Source organism: Scyliorhinus canicula, chromosome 9 (assembly GCF_902713615.1).
Source record: "Scyliorhinus canicula chromosome 9, sScyCan1.1, whole genome shotgun sequence".
In the NCBI taxonomy this organism is placed as follows: Eukaryota; Metazoa; Chordata; class Chondrichthyes; order Carcharhiniformes; family Scyliorhinidae; genus Scyliorhinus; species Scyliorhinus canicula.
Window position 1 is genome coordinate 77,418,521 of NC_052154.1, and position 18,077 is coordinate 77,436,597.

Below are 18,077 nucleotides of genomic sequence, written 5' to 3' on the forward strand. Positions count from 1 at the left end.
AGAACCGTGGATGTGGTGTATTTGGATTTTCAGAAAGCTTCTGATAAAGTCCCACATAAGAGATTAAACATATAAAATTGATTGAGGTAATATATTGGCATGGATTGAGAATTGGTTAGCAGACAGGAAACAGAGCGGGAATAAATGGGTCTTTTTCAGAGTGACAGGCGGTGACAAGTGGAGTACCGCAGGGATCAGTATTTGGACCCCAGCTATTCACAACATACATCAATGATTTGGATTAGGGAACCAAACGTAATATTTCCAAGTTTGCTGACGACATGTAAACTAAGTGGTGAGCAGGATGTTAAGAGGCTTCAAGGTGATTTAGACAAGTTTTTGAGTGGGCAAATACAAGGCAGATGCATTATAACATGGATGTGTGAAGTTATCCACTTCGGTTGGAAAAACAGGATGCAGAGTTTCATCTTATTTAATGGTGACAGATTGGAAAATATCAATGTACAAAGGGACCTGGGTGTGCTTGTACACCAATCACTGAAAGCAAGCATGTAGGTACAGCAAGCAGTTAGGGAGGCAAACAGTAAGAACATAAGAACTAGGAGCAGGAGTAGGCCATCTGGCCCCTCGAGCCTGCTCCGCCATTCAATGAGATCATGGCTGATCTTTTGTGGACTCAGCTCCACTTGCCGGCCCGAATACCATAGCCCTTAATCCCTTTATTCTTCAAAAAACTATCTATCTTTACCTTAAAAACATGTAATGAAGGAACCTCAACTGGGCAAGGAATTCCATAGATTCACAACCCTTTGGGTGAAGAAGATCTTCCTAAACTCAGTCCTAAATCTACTTCCCCTTATTATGAGGCTATGTCCCCTAGTTCTGCTTTCACCCGCCAGTGGAAACAACCTGCCTGCATCTATCCTATCTATTCCCTTTGTAGCCACTGTAGCCACCTAAAATGGACACTGAACCAAACAAAATGGAGAATCGCTAAGACTGTAGGGAAAAACAGTTTAGCCAAGGCAAACAGCCTGCAAACACTCATTAGCATTTTGCAAGCAGCAAAACCAGTTTCTGGCCAGGTGGAAGATCTCCAACCAAAGGTGATAATGGCAGAACGTTCTACATACTAATGAGGCAGTCCAGATCTAGGCACACACAATGGCAACATTTGGGTTTGAATAAGATACTTTAAGTGGATGTCCAGACAGAGCGGCACCAGAAGTATCCACTATAGAAACCGCCCCCACCATCGAGAAAGACCCTTACATTGGAGGAATTCAAAAGATATCGATTGGAAGCTATCCAATCGATACCTAGAGGTAAAGCCCGCCCAAGAAGAGGGAAGAACATTGGGGACCCCTATAAATATAGACCCCCACACATGGTCCTGTCTGTTGTTTTGTGCTCCGGCTTTGACCAAGACCTCCAACTCGTATCCTGACTCCAGCCGTTGAGCACCAGCCGCCGAACCGTAAGTGCCAATACGACGCTCGCTACGCGAACCAAGCCCGCTAGACCCCCAGTGACCAGCACGCTTTCTGAAGGTTGCAGCCCAAGACCGGGACGAAGGCCTCGCTCCCTGACCTTGCCTGTTCCTGTGTAGTTAAGTATTCTGTTTGCTTAGTTTAGTCATAGCTTAGTCCCTTAGTGTGTGCATGCGTATTTATTATAATTGTATAATAAATATTGATCGTTTGGAACTTACTAATCGGTGTATCGTTTTATTACTTTGAACTTGACCTTGGAATATATGTGAGTTGTCTATATGGCAACTGGCGACTCCTGAGCTGAAAAATACATAAGACAGAGCCTAGTGGTGTTAAGCACACGGCCTTTAACACAGGCAAGTTAATACACCCCAATAAACGCGTTTTGCGCCCATAGCAAAACGTGCAACATTTAGTGGCGACTTCCTGACGGGACACGGTTACAAGTGGTACCCCCACTCCGTCGAGGACCCTGAAATTTGAATTGGAAATCTGGTAAAGAAAACGGAAAGAAATCACAAATATTCAAGGTGTTCAAAGCAATAAGCGTAATTCGGAAGTGTGTTTAGTGCATGCGTACTAACAGGGTTGTAAGGAAAACCTGAAAGCATTTTTGTTGCGACAAACTTTCGGTAGTTTTGTGAACGGAACATAGCATAAGCCGTACCCGTTTCGTGAGACATAACCTCAACACCCCCTGTTCCTAAATTTAAAAGTGAGTCAGAGAAAATGGCCATGCAGGCAATGGAACGCCTCATGAACCCAGAACGGTTTGTGGTCGCAGCGACCAGCAGCAGTAGCAGGGTAGGTCAGTGTCCCATGTGGGAGCTGGAACTCCGCAAATATCTGCAAGGAAAGGGATGGCCCCTTTGGAAAGAGTTTTGTTTGAATGAGGAGACAGGTCCCGGAAGTATAGGACATACTTGGTGGGAGAACCTCTCTCAAATTCACAAAAAGAACATGAGTAAAGCACGTAAGCCGATGGCGATTGTGTCCTGTTTGGCACAATTGCGAGGCACAGAGGAGGTCGTTCAGACGCTCCGGGCAGAATTAGAGGAACGGAATAGAATGAGTAAAGTGGATGTCAGGGACATCGAGAAGGAAAATATGGATCTAAGAGGGAAGTTGGCAGAGAAAGGTAGAGAGGTGGATGATGCCAAGAGGGCACATCAGTCTTGTCTAGCCCATCTCAGCAGTTCCCAGACCCAGTACGAAAAGGCTTATCAGGACGTGCAACGTGCCGTCCTGATAAGAGAAGAATCTGACAAGCAGGTAGAGGCTTTGCAGAGGCAATGCTCTGACCTTAAAGCAGCTTTGAGAGCACTCCATGCTGCAACCACAGAGCAAAGGCAAAGTACTGTGGATCACGCGAAATGCAGGAAGCAGATTGCAGAGCTGCAATCGCTGCTTTCGGTGCAAAATGGGTTTCAAAGCACCTTTGGAACCCAGTTAGATGAGGAGAATGCCCCAGACTGGAAAGAGTTAAGTGAGACAGCGCAGCGTTATGTTCAGGGAACATGTGCGCCAGCAGCGCAGCAGAAGAGGCAAGCACCCCAACCCCCTACAGATCAGCTCCTTACCATTCCAATGAACCCAGTCACCACCCAGAGAAAAGCGACCCTAGAAGGCGCACCCGATATAACTTACACCACCCCCTTAACTGTAACCCAACTAAGGGACGCGTGTGAGAAGATCACTCCGTTTCTCCCCACCGCAGACCCCCACCAGTTTTTCGCTAAGGTAAAACAGCAGGCTACCATGTACGGCCTGGACGAGAGAGAGCAGGTCAAACTCACAGTTCTGAGTTTGGACCAATCGGTTGTAGCAGCCCTCCCCGACCCACAGAATGTTGGCGGAGGAACACTAGAGGAAATGCACACCTCCATTTTAGATGCCATAGGGTATAATCGAGGTGACCCCGTAGAAGGACTTAATAAGTGCCGGCAGAAGAAATCCGAGCACCCCACAGCATTCGCCGGAAGGCTGTGGATCCATTTTAATGCAGTATTTGGCGATTTAAATAGAGCCCATTTGAACCGTGAAAACATGGTTAAATGGACGCGCACCATAATTTCACATGCAACAGAAGCAGGACAGAGCGCTTGCAACAGCTATGACCCCTCAGAGGAAGCCCATAATGAGAAGTGGGTCCTGAAAAGATTGTCCCGCGCTTGGGAGCAATCAGTTCAGGGCAAGAGTAGAGTTCAATCCCCAGAAGAAGCTCAGGCTGCAGCAGACATACAGGCAGTGAGAGAGCACCAAAAACCCGCATGGGTGAATGAGGGAAAGAGCAGCCCTCCACAGAAGTCGCAGGAATGCTACAACTGTGGACAGTTAGGACATTGGGCAAAAGAATGTAATGGACCCCAGAGATCACAGAGAGGCCAGCAGACAGGCACTCTGAACAGGAATAAAACAAAACCGATCCATAGTATAGGGATCCAGTCAGGACAGACCAATGTGGACGGAACGGACTGACGGTGTTCGGGCTCCCCCACTTGGGTCTGTGACACACTATGGGATCCATCAGGAAGACCGGTAGTCACGGCAAAGTTAAGAGGGAAGCCCATAGAGTTACTTTGGGATACAGGAGGCTCCCGAACCACAATTAACTCCACCACCACGGCACACACAGACACGTGGCCGACCACCTCCACCATCACACTTAGCGGGTTCACCGGACACTCGCAGCAGGGACATATCACAGCTCCCGTAGCAATCCAGCTAGGGAACATTTCCACCAAACACCCCGTTGTTTTAGTAAATCTTCCCCGGACAGCAGAACACATCCTAGGGATAGATTTTATGAATGCCCATAGCCTGTCGTTCGACCCAGTGAACCAATGTGTCTGGCGAATGGCAAGATCGGACAGAGCACCCGCTACTCTCACAGTAGGAGAGTACGCTAACAGGATTAGTGCAGTAGGAGACTACTCATTTGACCTGACTACACTAAACACGGACAGACAAGTTAAGGCAGTACTGAATAAACACAGGACAGCATTTGTCAGTCACCGGCATGACTGCGGCAGAATGGCTGGACAAATTCACGTTACCGGACCTGACCCCAGACCACAAAAACAATATAGATTTCCCCTAGAAGCAGAGGTAGAAATAGAGAAAGTGATAGGTAGCTTATTGGAGCAAGGTGTGCTTAGAACAGTAGCCTCGACCAATAATGCTCCTATTTGGCCAGTGAGAAAGCCCGACGGATCATGGCGTCTGACCATTGATTATCGGGAACTCAATAAAGTAACCCCAGCAGTAGCCCCCACGGTAGCAACAAGTCCCGAGACCATGCTCAAACAGGGACTCAACTCCAAATATTTCACGGTTTTGGACATTAGCAATGGCTTCTGGTCAATCCCATTGGCAAAGGCGTGCCAGTACAAATTTGCCTTCACTTTTAAAACACAACAGTATACGTGGACATGCCTTCCACAAGGATTCCACAATTCCCCCTCCATTTTCCACCGACAGTTGGCGAATGGCTTAGAAAAATTTTCCCGCCCCGAATGTCTGGTACAGTATGTAGACGACCTACTACTGCAGACAGACACAAAGGCAGAGCACATTACGCTTCTGGCCGAACTCCTGGAACTTTTAACCGAGATTGGATGTAAAGTTAACCCAAGAAAGGCCCAGATTTTGGAAAGTAAAGTGATGTATTTGGGTACAGTCATCACACACGGCAAACGCGAGATCGAATTCAAAAGAATTGATTCGATTGTCAAATTGCCCCTTCCCCAGAATGTTTCAGCCCTCCGGTCGTTTTTAGGACTGGTTGGTTATTGTCGGAACCACATCGACGGATTCGCGACAAAAGCCGCCCCACTCTCAGACCTCCTTAAGAAAGGAGCCCCCTGGGAATGGCTTCCGCAGCATACAAAGGCTGTGGACGAGTTAAAGAAAGCCCTTAGCGCAGCACCCGCGCTACAAGTCCCAGACCCACTCTCCCCATATGCAATAGAGGTAGCGAGCACAGATCTGACCCTCTCGGCCGTGTTACTTCAGGAACGGCACGAGCAGCTAAGACCAGTGGCTTATGCCTCCCGACTGTTAGACCCAGTTGAACAAGGATTTTCAGCCTGCGAGAGGCACCTCCTTGCTGTCTTCTGGGCAGTGCAATATTTTTCGTACATTACCGGACTCAACCCCACCACCATTTTGACCGAGCACACCCCCACACAGTTACTCCTAGACGGTCGACTGAAGGACGGTTCAGTTAGCCAGATTAGGGCAGCTAGGTGGACACTACTTTTACAAGGACGGGACATTACAGTAAAACGGACCCGCACACACACATTTTTAGCCGACAACCTCCAATACCCAGGACAGCCCCATGAATGTGAAATTGTAGCCCCCTTACATAACACAGGACCCTTTATAGCAAAGACACCCCCCAGGAAGATAGGGAACCCAAAACAAAGTCCCCAACCCACAGACACGTGTGGACCACTGAGGATTTACGTAGACGGTTCATCCACAGTTTTAGAAGGTGAGCGTATCACAGGATGCGGCATCTATGTAGAGGACGCGCAGGGGCGCGCTCTCGAAGAGATAGCTTTAAAACTACCCGGACACTTAGGCGCGCAGGCAGCAGAGCTCGCGGCCATAGCTTATATAGTGGACCACCCCGATTCTTTCCCCAGCCCAGCGGACATATATTCGGACAGTTTATATGTCTGCAATAGTTTAACCGATTTTCTACCCCTGTGGAGGACACGAGGTTTCGTCTCCGCAGATGGGAAACCCCTTCCATCAGCCCCTTTACTCAAGCACATTTTAGAGAAAGCGAAGGACAGGACCTTCGGCATCATAAAAGTTAGAAGCCATCATAGGTCATCCCCCCCTGGGAATGTAAAAGCCGACGCACTGGCTAAGGCAGGTTCCAGGCGAGGACACTTATGGACACCCCCAGCTAGCGCACCAGCTAGCGCCCCTGTGAGCGCAGTCCAAATCTCACAGACCAGTATTAAAGATTTAGTAGACGCACAAAAGCAGGATGAGGATCTCAGGGAGATTTTCAAAGGCAACTTTGTGCCACAGTATGATAAATTCAGACACGCACTGACCACACATGAGGGTGTGATCATAAAGGATCAGCTTTATGTGGTCCCGCAGCAGGACAGGAATGAAATGATTGCTTTGTTCCATGATGGACACGGGCACCAAGGGACCGACGCAACCACGAGGCACCTCAGGCAGCTCTGTTGGTGGCCTAACCTAAGGACAGATGTAGGTCACTACATCGAGAATTGCCTTATTTGCGCCCAGAATAACCCGGAGAGGTATTCTAAAAAGGCACAACTTCGGCATACTCGACCAGTTAATGGCCCCTGGACAAACCTCCAGATCGACTTTATAGGACCATTGCCCCCTTGTAGGAATGGCTATAAATACGTTCTGGTAGTCATCGATACCTTTACCAAATGGGTAGAGGCATTCCCCTCTAGAACGAATACAGCTAAGACAGCTGCAAAGATCCTGACCCACCACATCTTCACGAGATGGGGTTTACCCCGTAGCATTGATTCGGACCAGGGATCTCACTTTACAGGACGGGTCATGAAGAACGTCCTGACAATATTTGGAATAAAACAAAATTTTCATATTGCGTATCACCCACAGTCCAGCGGGATTGTAGAGCGCATGAATCGGACCCTAAAATCCACGCTTAGGAAAATGGTTCAAGAGAACAACTCCACATGGGATTCAGTGCTCCCATTTGCTTTAATGTTCATCAGGAATACAGTTTCAACTTCCACAGGATACACACCACACACACTCATGACCGGACGCCCTATGAAAGGTACAGAATTCCTTTTAGGACTGGACATGACCAGCCCCGAGGTGACGGCCCTCACACACGAAAAGACGGTTAAAGACTTGGTTGAGACTGTGAGGTCTGCACAGATTGCAGCCGCAGTTCAGCTAGGGAAACGCTGTAAACAACGCACAGCATTCTTTAATAAGACCGTACACCCCACAGAATTCCAGGTTGGGCAACAGGTAATGCTATCTGTATACAACCCCAGCAGTTTTTTGGCACCAAAATATTCCGGACCATACTCAATTTCGGATAAAATTAGCCCCTCAGTTTATAGGATAAAATATCCTAATGGTAAGACCGCGTGGTTCCATATCAACCAGTTAAAGGCATATGGAACACAGGCCAACCATGCACACCATGTCCTGCTAGATGCAGCAGAACACCTCACCCCACCCACTAGAGACACGTTTCCACCATCCCCCTCACAGACCAGTTCTTCATCGGACTCGCCCACGACTCCGCTCACTGACCATGACAGACCACGCCCCGAAACGCCCACAAGCTGCCGCGGCAGAGACAGCGATGCAGACAATGACTCTGAGGACAGCCACAGCACACCACACTACAGCCCACATAGCAGCGACTATGACCCCGACTACAGTGACCCCATGGAAGTCACTTACATTAAAAACCCAGACCCACCACCCGACCCCGACGACCCCGACAATACCCATTCACTTTTGGACCCAACACTCTGGCACAGGGACAATTCGTACAGACTTGTCCGCAACGATGAAAGTGACCCCCGGTCACACAATTCAAAAATATCATGCCTGATCCACACAAGGGTGTGGGATCCGGGAGAGCAGGACGACACGGTGTCTGAATCCCGATACGGCAACCCCTTTGTGACCCTGTTCACAGAGACAGAGGAAAAGTGAGGTGTCCAGATGATGTAAAATAGGAACCGCTTGAGGGAAGCGATGTCCTTTCTGATGGAACCTGTACGTATGTTTGTCTATCGTTTTATGTTTGTTTGTCTTTCAGGAATGTAAATGGTTCAGTTGGAGGATGGACATCTTCTTTTCAGCTGAAAAGATTGTGACCACCTCACACACACGTTAGCTTGTCCGCCGATACCTTTGAGAACTTCAGTTCCCAAACCCGTTTGATTGGAGATCTTTTCAAGTTGTAAGGCTTGTGACCGCCTTACACACACAATAGTTTATCTGCAGATACGTCTGAGAACTTCTATGGTGAGCAGCTCACCTGATCGTCTGAAATGTCTGAAGCCCAGCTCATTTCCCAAAAGGAGCATCTTGGCTCCTCCATTGTTTTTAGGTGCCCCTCTATTCGGCGAATAGAGGCTGCAAATCCATGATAAACACATTCTTACCCGTTTACTCCAGGTTACTCAGGCAGTGGACAAACGGCACTGAGGACCCGCCCTGTCTGAGAACCCACTTTGGTCAGCCAAGCACGGGTATGGCACAGCACGCCCTACCCGGGGATCCCATTCAAATCGTACCCGTAGCGGCCCATACGCAACCCATTCGACCTTTCATTTCAAATTTGTTTTCATTTTTCGTTAGGCAGCCCTTAGGCCGCCATCCCACATGCTATTTACATCCAGGAACATTCGGATGGTAAATGAGCAAAGCCTGCGAGACGGCTCGCAGGAGGAGAGTTGTTAGGTGTATTGTGTTCATTAAATTCGCTTTTGAAAAAAAAAATGAGGGGAGTCACAGGGTGTGACTTGGCCAGTCATTTTTAATGGGTCAATTGGAATTGAAAGACAGATACACTAACAAGTACGGATATTAGGCTGTATTGACAGATACTGTGCTTGATCCCATAGCTTTCGAAGGACGAAACAGGGATCGAAGCAAGGATTGTCCATACAGGAGGAAGAAAGAAGGAAGAACAAGTTGAAGATGATGGAAGCTCACCTATTGCTTTTAAATGTTATATTTGTATGTGTGGAAGCAAGACACGTTTCCCCCACAACCCCCATCGTAAATGTTTCACTTACAGCAACTCCCCCGTGCTCAGCTCTGATCAGTGAGGTTCAGACCTGGTGCACAAAATTTATGACATGGTACTCCATGTCATACGTGATTGAATCACTGCTAGTGATTGCGATCCTCGTCATACTCGTACAGACCCTCAGGTTGAGGAAGTGGAAGAGGAGAGCCTCCCGTTCCTGCCCCTCAACCGTCTATGGAGTTCGATCTCCTATTTTTCGATTTCATCAATCCCCTTTGCCCCATGATGAATAAAGTACTGTGTAATAAAATGAAATATATACCCATGTATTATATTGTCCTGAACTCGACTGCCGAGTCAGGAAATGTTATGTGATGTGGTATGAATGGATGAGGTTTAGTCTGTAAGGAAATGTTTAAGTTAAGTTAAGGATAATTGTGATAGGTAGAGGTTCCCAGTTTGTGGTAATGCATGTCCCCTTTGACATAGCGCCAAGTAGAGATGTCAGGTAAAAAAAATTTCTTCCCATAGTTTAAGGACAGAGTAGACGCTCAGGAGCTTGCCGAGGTCAGGGAACACAAAGAAGGCAACCCAGATGCACTCAAGGCAACGTACATAGGTGATCCTTCACAATATTTTGATTGTGAGGATCACAAGGAGGGAATGTAGCCACTGTAGCCACCTAAAATGGACACTGAACCAAACAAAATGGAGAATCGCTAAGACTGTAGGGAAAAACAGTTTAGCCAAGGCAAACAGCCTGCAAACACTCATTAGCATTTTGCAAGCAGCAAAACCAGTTTCTGGCCAGGTGGAAGATCTCCAACCAAAGGTGATAATGGCAGAACGTTCTACATACTAATGAGGCAGTCCAGATCTAGGCACACACAATGGCAACATTTGGGTTTGAATAAGATACTTTAAGTGGATGTCCAGACAGAGCGGCACCAGAAGTATCCACTATAGAAACCGCCCCCACCATCGAGAAAGACCCTTACATTGGAGGAATTCAAAAGATATCGATTGGAAGCTATCCAATCGATACCTAGAGGTAAAGCCCGCCCAAGAAGAGGGAAGGACATTGGGGACCCCTATAAATATAGACCCCCACACATGGTCCTGTCTGTTGTTTTGTGCTCCGGCTTTGACCAAGACCTCCAACTCGTATCCTGACTCCAGCCGTTGAGCACCAGCCGCCGAACCGTAAGTGCCAATACGACGCTCGCTACGCGAACCAAGCCCGCTAGACCCCCAGTGACCAGCACGCTTTCTGAAGGTTGCAGCCCAAGACCGGGACGAAGGCCTCGCTCCCTGACCTTGCCTGTTCCTGTGTAGTTAAGTATTCTGTTTGCTTAGTTTAGTCATAGCTTAGTCCCTTAGTGTGTGCATGCGTATTTATTATAATTGTATAATAAATATTGATCGTTTGGAACTTACTAATCGGTGTATCGTTTTATTACTTTGAACTTGACCTTGGAATATATGTGAGTTGTCTATATGGCAACTGGCGACTCCTGAGCTGAAAAATACATAAGACAGAGCCTAGTGGTGTTAAGCACACGGCCTTTAACACAGGCAAGTTAATACACCCCAATAAACGCGTTTTGCGCCCATAGCAAAACGTGCAACACCTTCATAATTTTATATGTTTCTATAAGATCCCCCCATATCCTTCTAAATTCCAACGAGTACAGTCCCAGTCTATTCAACCTTGGCCTTCACTGCAAATGGATTTGAGAACAGGAGCAAGGATGTCTTACTGCAACTGTACAGGGCCTTGGTGAGACTGCTAACTTGTAGTTAAAGTGGCATGTTACAGATACATTCAGTCCAGCTGCAGCATTTGGTTCTCACCCCTGACCTGGAAATCCTCGAGCTGCTGGGTTGGTGGATGCAGCAAAGTTCTATCCAGCAAACTCTCCCAGTTCCTGATCCTGGACTCAAGTATATCAGAGAATGGAAACACGGAAGAAAGCTAGAGTGATTTGAAACCCCCAGAAAGATGAAAGTAGAATGCATCCATTTGGGTCGATCCTGCCACAGTAAGTAGGTGAACTTGGTGAGTCTTCACGACACTTCAGCGAGGCTCTCTGAACTCACCTGACGGAGCTGATGCAGATTCATCGCCCTCGTACTCATCCTCTATCTCTGTGGTGCTGCCACTCTCCTCAGACTCACTGATATCGGTGCTCAGATCGGTACTGGAATCTTCACTGCTCATCTCATCTTCTCCATATTCGGCTACTAACCTGGCTGATTGTGTGCGTTGCTGTCTGTTAACCCGGAAGTAGTTGTCCAAAGCTCCAGACCTGGAATTAAAAGTGTTGCACATAAATTATATTCTATGCTCATCAGATGCTTGGGGTATAAAAAAAAGTGTCACCAGCTTTTTCAATCGAAGTACATCTGTCTAACCTGAAACTTCTGCAACCAAAAGCTCTCCTCCTTCAGCTAGAATGTACAATGTTGTTGATTCCAAGTCAGAAGCTGATTAAACAAAATAATTTGGCTGGAAGAGAGAACCCTGCATCAATGGATTGCACTCTTGCTTATAGTCAGTGGCACAATCTATGCATGCCAGGTCTATAATCCAACTCTTGTTCAACCGGTGCAGTTCCATTTTATAATCCTTCCCATCAATAGAAAGGCTTATCTGCCAGTTGAGAACTTAAAAAGATACAAGGCCTCCTTGCCCTGGGTCACAGTCTGTGTAGATTCTACATATTCTCAGTGTCTGCATGGGTCTCACCCCACAACCCAAAGATATGCAGGGTAGGTGAATTGACCATGCTAAATTGAGCCTTAATTGAAAAAAAAAACATTGCATACTCTAAATTTTCTAAACAAAATACAAGGCCACTTGCTCTGTATGCAGGATCATAATACACTGACATGCAGCACTCTTTCTCACAGCATCAATGCTCTTCCACCATGCACTAGTTGGTTCTGGCCTGCCCAAAGAGGAGTCCAAGGCTGTTGCTTTAAAAAAAATAATTCCTGGGAAAGTAGCAGAATGGGAAGTTGTCATTAAAAACCCATCTTCCACTATGTTCTTCAGGGAGGAAGCTGCCGTCCTTACCCAGTCTGGCCGAATGATGTTTCCAGATCTACAGCAATGTGGCTGACTATGAAGTGCCCTCTGAAATGGCCCAGCAAGCCACCCAGATGGATCAAATTGTCACAAAAGAAAAACACTCGAGTGCACCTGCACTATATGGCCTGCAGCAGTTCATCACCATCCACCCAAGGGCAATTAGCGATGGGCAATAAATACTGTCCAAGCCAGTAACATTCATGTCCCAAGAATGATTTTTAAAAATATGCGAGTGTCACAACAAACATTGACCATTCCAACGACACTTGCATTCTTTTCCAATTCTTGGGATTTGAGCATTAATAATAATAATCACTTATTGTCACAAGTAAGCTTCAATTAAGTTACTGTGAAAAGCCCCTAGTCGCCACATTCCAGCGCCTGTTCAGGGAGGCCAGTAGGGGAATTGAACCCGCGCTTCTGGCATTGTTCTGCATTACAAGACCAGCCAGTATTTCGTGCCCATCCCTATTTGTCTTCAAGATAGCAGTGAACCAGCTCCTTGAACCATTACAGTCCATGTGGTGTAGGTCCATTGACTGCGCTGTAGGGAGGAAGTGCTAGATATTTGATCCAGAGACAGTGAAGGAACATCATTACAGTCCCAAATCAGGGGAACGTACAGGTGATCGTGTCCCCTTGCACTTGCTGCCCTGGTTCTTCTAGCTGCTAGATTGCAGGCTTGGAAAGTAATGTTGAAGAAGTCCTTTCAAACTTCTGTATTGCATCTTGCAAATGGTGTGAACTGCCACTGAGTGTCAGAGTGGAGGGAGTGAATATTTAAGGTGGTGGATGTCATATGGACTTCAATAACTCAAGCTTGTTGGAGCTACATTCATTCCAGTCCAAATGGAGAGAACCACACTCTTGACTTGCGCCTTGTAGATGGTGGAAGGCTTTGCAGTTAGATGGTGAGTTGCTTGTTACATAATTCCTAACCCTTGACCTGCTCTAGTAGCCACAGTATTTATATGGCTGGTCCAGTTCAGTTTCTGGTTAATAGTAACCCCCAGGAATTTGATAGTGGTGGATTCAGCAATGATAACGTCTTTGAATGTCATGGGGAGATTCCCTCCTGTTGGAGATGGTTATTGCCTGGCATTTGTGTGACACAAATGTTATTTAGCACTTAACAGCCCAAGCCTCAATTTGTCCAGGTGTTGCTGCATGCGGGCACAGACTGCCTCAGTATCAGAGTTGTGAATGGTACGTCATAGATGAAGCAGCTGAAGATGATTGGTTCTAGGACATTACCATAAGTAACTCCAGCAGCAATGTCCTGGGGTTAAGAAATTTGGCCTCCAGAAACCACAACTACAGCTCTTTGTTCCAGGTACAATTCCTGGTACTGAAGAGTTTCCCCCAATCTCAAATACCACTGATTTCAATGACAGCACATCAACAACATCTTCCATCATGAGTAATGAGAGTAAACTCAAATACATAGAATCTCTACAGTGCAGGGTGAGGCCATTCAGTCCATTGAATCTGCATCAGCCCTCCGAAAGAGCACCCAACCAAGGCCCACTCCCCCACCCTATCCCTATAACCCCACCTAACCTGCACATCTTTGGACTGTGAGGAAACCGGATCACCTGGAAGAAACCCACGCAGGCACGGGGAGAAGGGGAAACTCCACACAGTCTGTCTGGACTGAACGCAGAACAATACTTTTCACTGTACCCTGGTGCCAATAAATCCAAACCCAGTCAACCAAGGCCAGAATCAAACCCAGGTCCCTGGAGCTGAGGCAACAGAAAAGGGTGGTAATTGGCTGGATTGGATTGGACCTGCTTTTTGTAGACAGGACTTACCTGGGCAATTCATTGTTAGGTAGATGCCAGTGTTGTAGTTGTGACGAGAGGATTGCTGAGGAGGAGGTCAAATAGATATTTCCCTTTTGTTGGCTCTCACCTGCAGCAGGCCATGTCTGGCAGATTGTCCTCTAAGATTCAGCCAGCTCAGCCAGTTGCGTTCCAGCCAAGCCACCCTCAGTGATGGATATTGATGTCCCCCACCCGAGTATATTTGGTGCCTTTGCTACCCTCAGTGCTTCTTCCAAGTGATGTTCAACTTTGACCATCAAGTCTGCGTCAATCAAAAACAATCCTTACCTTAATTCTATGCCCCCTGGTCATTGATCTCTCCACCGAGGGGAAAAGTTTCTTCCTGTCAACTCTATCTATGCCCCTCATAATTTTATACATCTCAATTATGTCCCCCCTCAGTCCCCTCCGCTCCAAGAAAAAGCAGTCGGTGGTAATCAGTAGGCCATGAGACCTCATGGGGTCCGGAGTCAATGTTGCAGACTTTCAGGAGCTTTCCTTCCCGATTTTATGCCCCTGCCCCATTTGTTGGCCCTGTTTTATTATTCTTTTACTTTTCAGTAGCAGTGTGGTACACCTGGGTGACTTGCTGGGCCATTTCAGAGGGCAGTCAAGTTAACCACATTGCAGTGCATCTCGAATCACATGTACACCAGACCAGATCAGAAAAGCAGATTTCCTCCCCGAAGGACATTGGTGAACCAGGTGGACTGTGCCACCGTGCTGCCCTCAAAGTCCTCCTTGGCAACCTTTCATTCGGTAGACTCCAACTAGCTCAAATCTCAGGTACCAGCAGGAACTCAGTATCTCTCTTATCACCTCTGCATTCTGCTACACTGACATCTTGTTCCCGCAATGTGCAGAACATTTGCATTTTCTAATCCCTTCACAACCTTGACCGAACCAAACCCTACTCTCTGTAACATGACTGATATATATATAGTTTGATCAGAATTGAACTCTCTGTTGGGACTTCCGGTGACGGCTGGCAGGAGGTAGCCACGCGTTGGAGGGCTCCCATTCCGGAACGGCATTGTCGGGGATTGCCGCCCGGTCCTAGGGGCAGCGAAGGCGGCGAAGGCCAAGAGAAAGCACAGGGAAGGGATATGTCGAGGACCAATAAAAAAACGGCTGTGAAAACAGCTGAAAGTTCGTTGGGGAGTAGAAAGGTCACCGCGGGGTTACCAAGGAAAATGGAGGCTGGAGCACCAGAGGAGCCGCATTGCTTACGGCTGAAGAAATAACTATGGTGATGGCTGCAGAATTCGAAAGGCAGTTTACAAAATACATGGAGACAATGAGGCAGGAGATGAGGGGGGTTTTGAGTGTGCTGGTGGAGGAGGCGATTTCCCCGGTGACGACGGTGGTGGTGGGCGCAGTGGCGGAGGTGCAGAAGCAAGGGGAGGCGCTGAAGGAAGTGGAGGAGACATTATTGCAGCATGGTGATCAACGTACTTCGATGGGGAAGGAGATGCGGAAGGTGATGGAGATTAACAAGGATCTGCGAGCAAAAACAGAAGACCTGGAAAACAGATCCAGACGACAGAATTTGAGGATTGTGGGGCTGCCCGAAGGAGTTGAAGGGCCGAGGCCGACTGAGTATTTTGCCACGATGCTGGCGAAACTATTGGGGAAGGGGGAGGATCCCTCCCGATATGAACTGGATCGGGCTCATTGGTCGTGGAGGCCTGTACCAAAGGCGAGTGAGCCGCCAAGGGTAGTGACTGTGCTTCCATAGGTATAGTGTGAAGGAGAAGGTCCTGTGCTGGGCCAAGCAGAAGCGGGTGGTGCAGTGGACTGGAGCTGGTATACGTGTATACCAAGACTTTACGGTGGAGCTGGCAAGGAGGTGGGCTGCTTTCAACTGGGTGTATTAGCAAGGTGCAGTGCGGCATTGTATATCCAGCGAAGCTGAGGGTGACTTACAAGCTCAAGGACTTTTATTTTGGAACGGCGGAAGCAGCAGAGGAGTTTGCGAAGGCAGAAGGACTGTGGCAGAACTGAGAAATTGAGAAATGGCCATGTGACGATGTAACCTCATGACTGTATTTTCTTCTTTTTTTTTGTTTCACTGCGTGCGGGTGTATGGGCTAAAGGAGCCGATGTTGTATATATTTGGACAAGGGAAGTGATGGGACTTTCACTCGAAGTGAGGGCTCTTTGGGGTGCAGGTGGATATGCGGGGTTTGTGTGCTAAAAGGGGATTTCTGGGCTTTCCTAGGGCCGGGCAAGGGGGAAAGGGACCCGGGTGGGGGCCTCCACGCTGGCCAGTTTAAACCGGCCAGTGAACGGGAGTGAGGTGGGGGGAGGGGCTGCGGCCATCGGAACCTGGCAGAACAGGGTCCGTGTGGTCCAGCCAGGGTGGAAAGTTGGGGGGAAGAAACCAAGGTTGGGGGAAGGAGTTTTACAACAGGCAGTGGACGGGAGGAGTTGGGGAGATTTATAACTCTTGGGTATCATGGACGGTACTCTTTCAGAGATTGGATGGCGTTGAGACTGTGTGTGTGTGTGTGTGTGTGTGTGTGTGTGTGGGGGGGGGGTTGTTTGGGGTGGTGGGTGGGATCGTTGTTATTGTTAAGGGGATTGATTTTGTATTTGTTACCGTTTACTGTTTGTGGGTGGGGTGTAAATTTTGAAGGAAAACGTGAAAATGGGGAATAAAAACATTTATAAAAAAAAGAATTGTACTCTCTGTAACGAAAATATTGAAATGTTTGAAATGTTCTTATTACTGAATTGAAGCACCTCAGAGTGCATCTTGATGTCTGGAGAAAATGTGAAAATCATTGCACTATCCGGTTATGACAATTTGAAATCTTTTGTAATGGCATTTAGATTTTTTGATGACTTTCCCCAGCCTTACATTCCTAACCCATGACATTTCCCACCTTCGTCCCAATACTGCTGACAGACTCTATATTGCTGCAATGACCCTATACATTCGAAACTTCCATGAAAATGGAAATAGGATTTAAGTTTGCAGGATTCTCATGCCACAACTGATACAGAGGGTGCGACAAGCAGCAGTTCAGAGATGCACAACTTACTTCCCGCTCCAGCCTGCTGGCTGAACATAGATTGATAGTTTCCAATCAAAATCCCGGGGCAGGAAAACCACAGTGAACGTGAGCATTAGAAATATGTTATTCAGAATGACCAATTCCCCCTTGAGGACACCTTGCCTCAAATGTTGGTGGTAGGTATTGGTGGGATTAGGCTGTGACAGATCAGTGCAACAAAGTTTCCCAACAGCATAGGCACAAGTACAAGTGACATGAAGCTAATGGGGCCCAACAGAAGGCTTGCATTGTCAAATTGTTGCTGAACAGTTTTAGAGGTTACCTGGATGATGCAGATCTCTGGGAAGCGCTTGCTCCCAGCTGACGGCGGCCAGTCCGCCTCATTTGCCTGCGCTGGTGCCCAGGTCTCTGCCCAAGAGAAAAGTGCTGTGCCACAGTTCTCAGCGCTCCTTGCAGTCTTTGAAGTTCCTCAGTTAGCAATGCTGCTTCCAGACCACCACTGTGAGCAGTTGAAGGGGCTTCGGTTCCAGACGGTGCACCTGCCTCCTCGCCAATGGATGCAGTACTCAATCCAGATCCTGTTGGCCTCGACGCTGGTTCTTGCAGACTCAACTGTGGCGCCACAGCTTGCTCCTCTGGCTCCATATCCACGTCAATTACTTCTTCAGCCATCCCTATGAAAAGAACAAAGGTCAGCCAGTGGGAGGAACCAGTCTCTAAAATGGAGCATGTGGAGCAAAAGAAACATTAGATCTGCAGAAGGAGCTGGGTGTGTGTGTGAGGGGGGGGGGGGGGAGAAGAGGACGGGGGGGGAGAAGAGGACGGGGGGGAGAAGAGGACGGGGCGGGGGAGAAGAGGACGGGGCGGGGGAGAAGAGGACGGGGGGGGGAAGAGGACGGGGGGGGGGGGGAAGAGGACGGGGGG

The 18,077-nt window shown here is 47.9% G+C and overlaps 1 protein-coding gene across 3 annotated transcripts in view; it reads right to left on the reverse strand.

The window, feature by feature from the left end:
* rfwd3 (ring finger and WD repeat domain 3) overlaps nt 1-18,077 on the reverse strand; it is a 46,968-nt gene that overhangs the window by 25,628 nt on the left and 3,263 nt on the right. For all 3 annotated transcript variants that reach the window (XM_038806978.1, XM_038806979.1, XM_038806977.1), the window contains exons 2-3: nt 17,476-17,827; nt 11,314-11,522 (exon numbers count right to left, since the gene is read on the reverse strand). In XM_038806978.1, coding sequence (XP_038662906.1) covers nt 11,314-11,522; nt 17,476-17,825 — 559 coding nt within the window. In that variant the 5' untranslated portion in view covers nt 17,826-17,827. The remainder of the gene's footprint in view (nt 1-11,313; nt 11,523-17,475; nt 17,828-18,077) is intronic.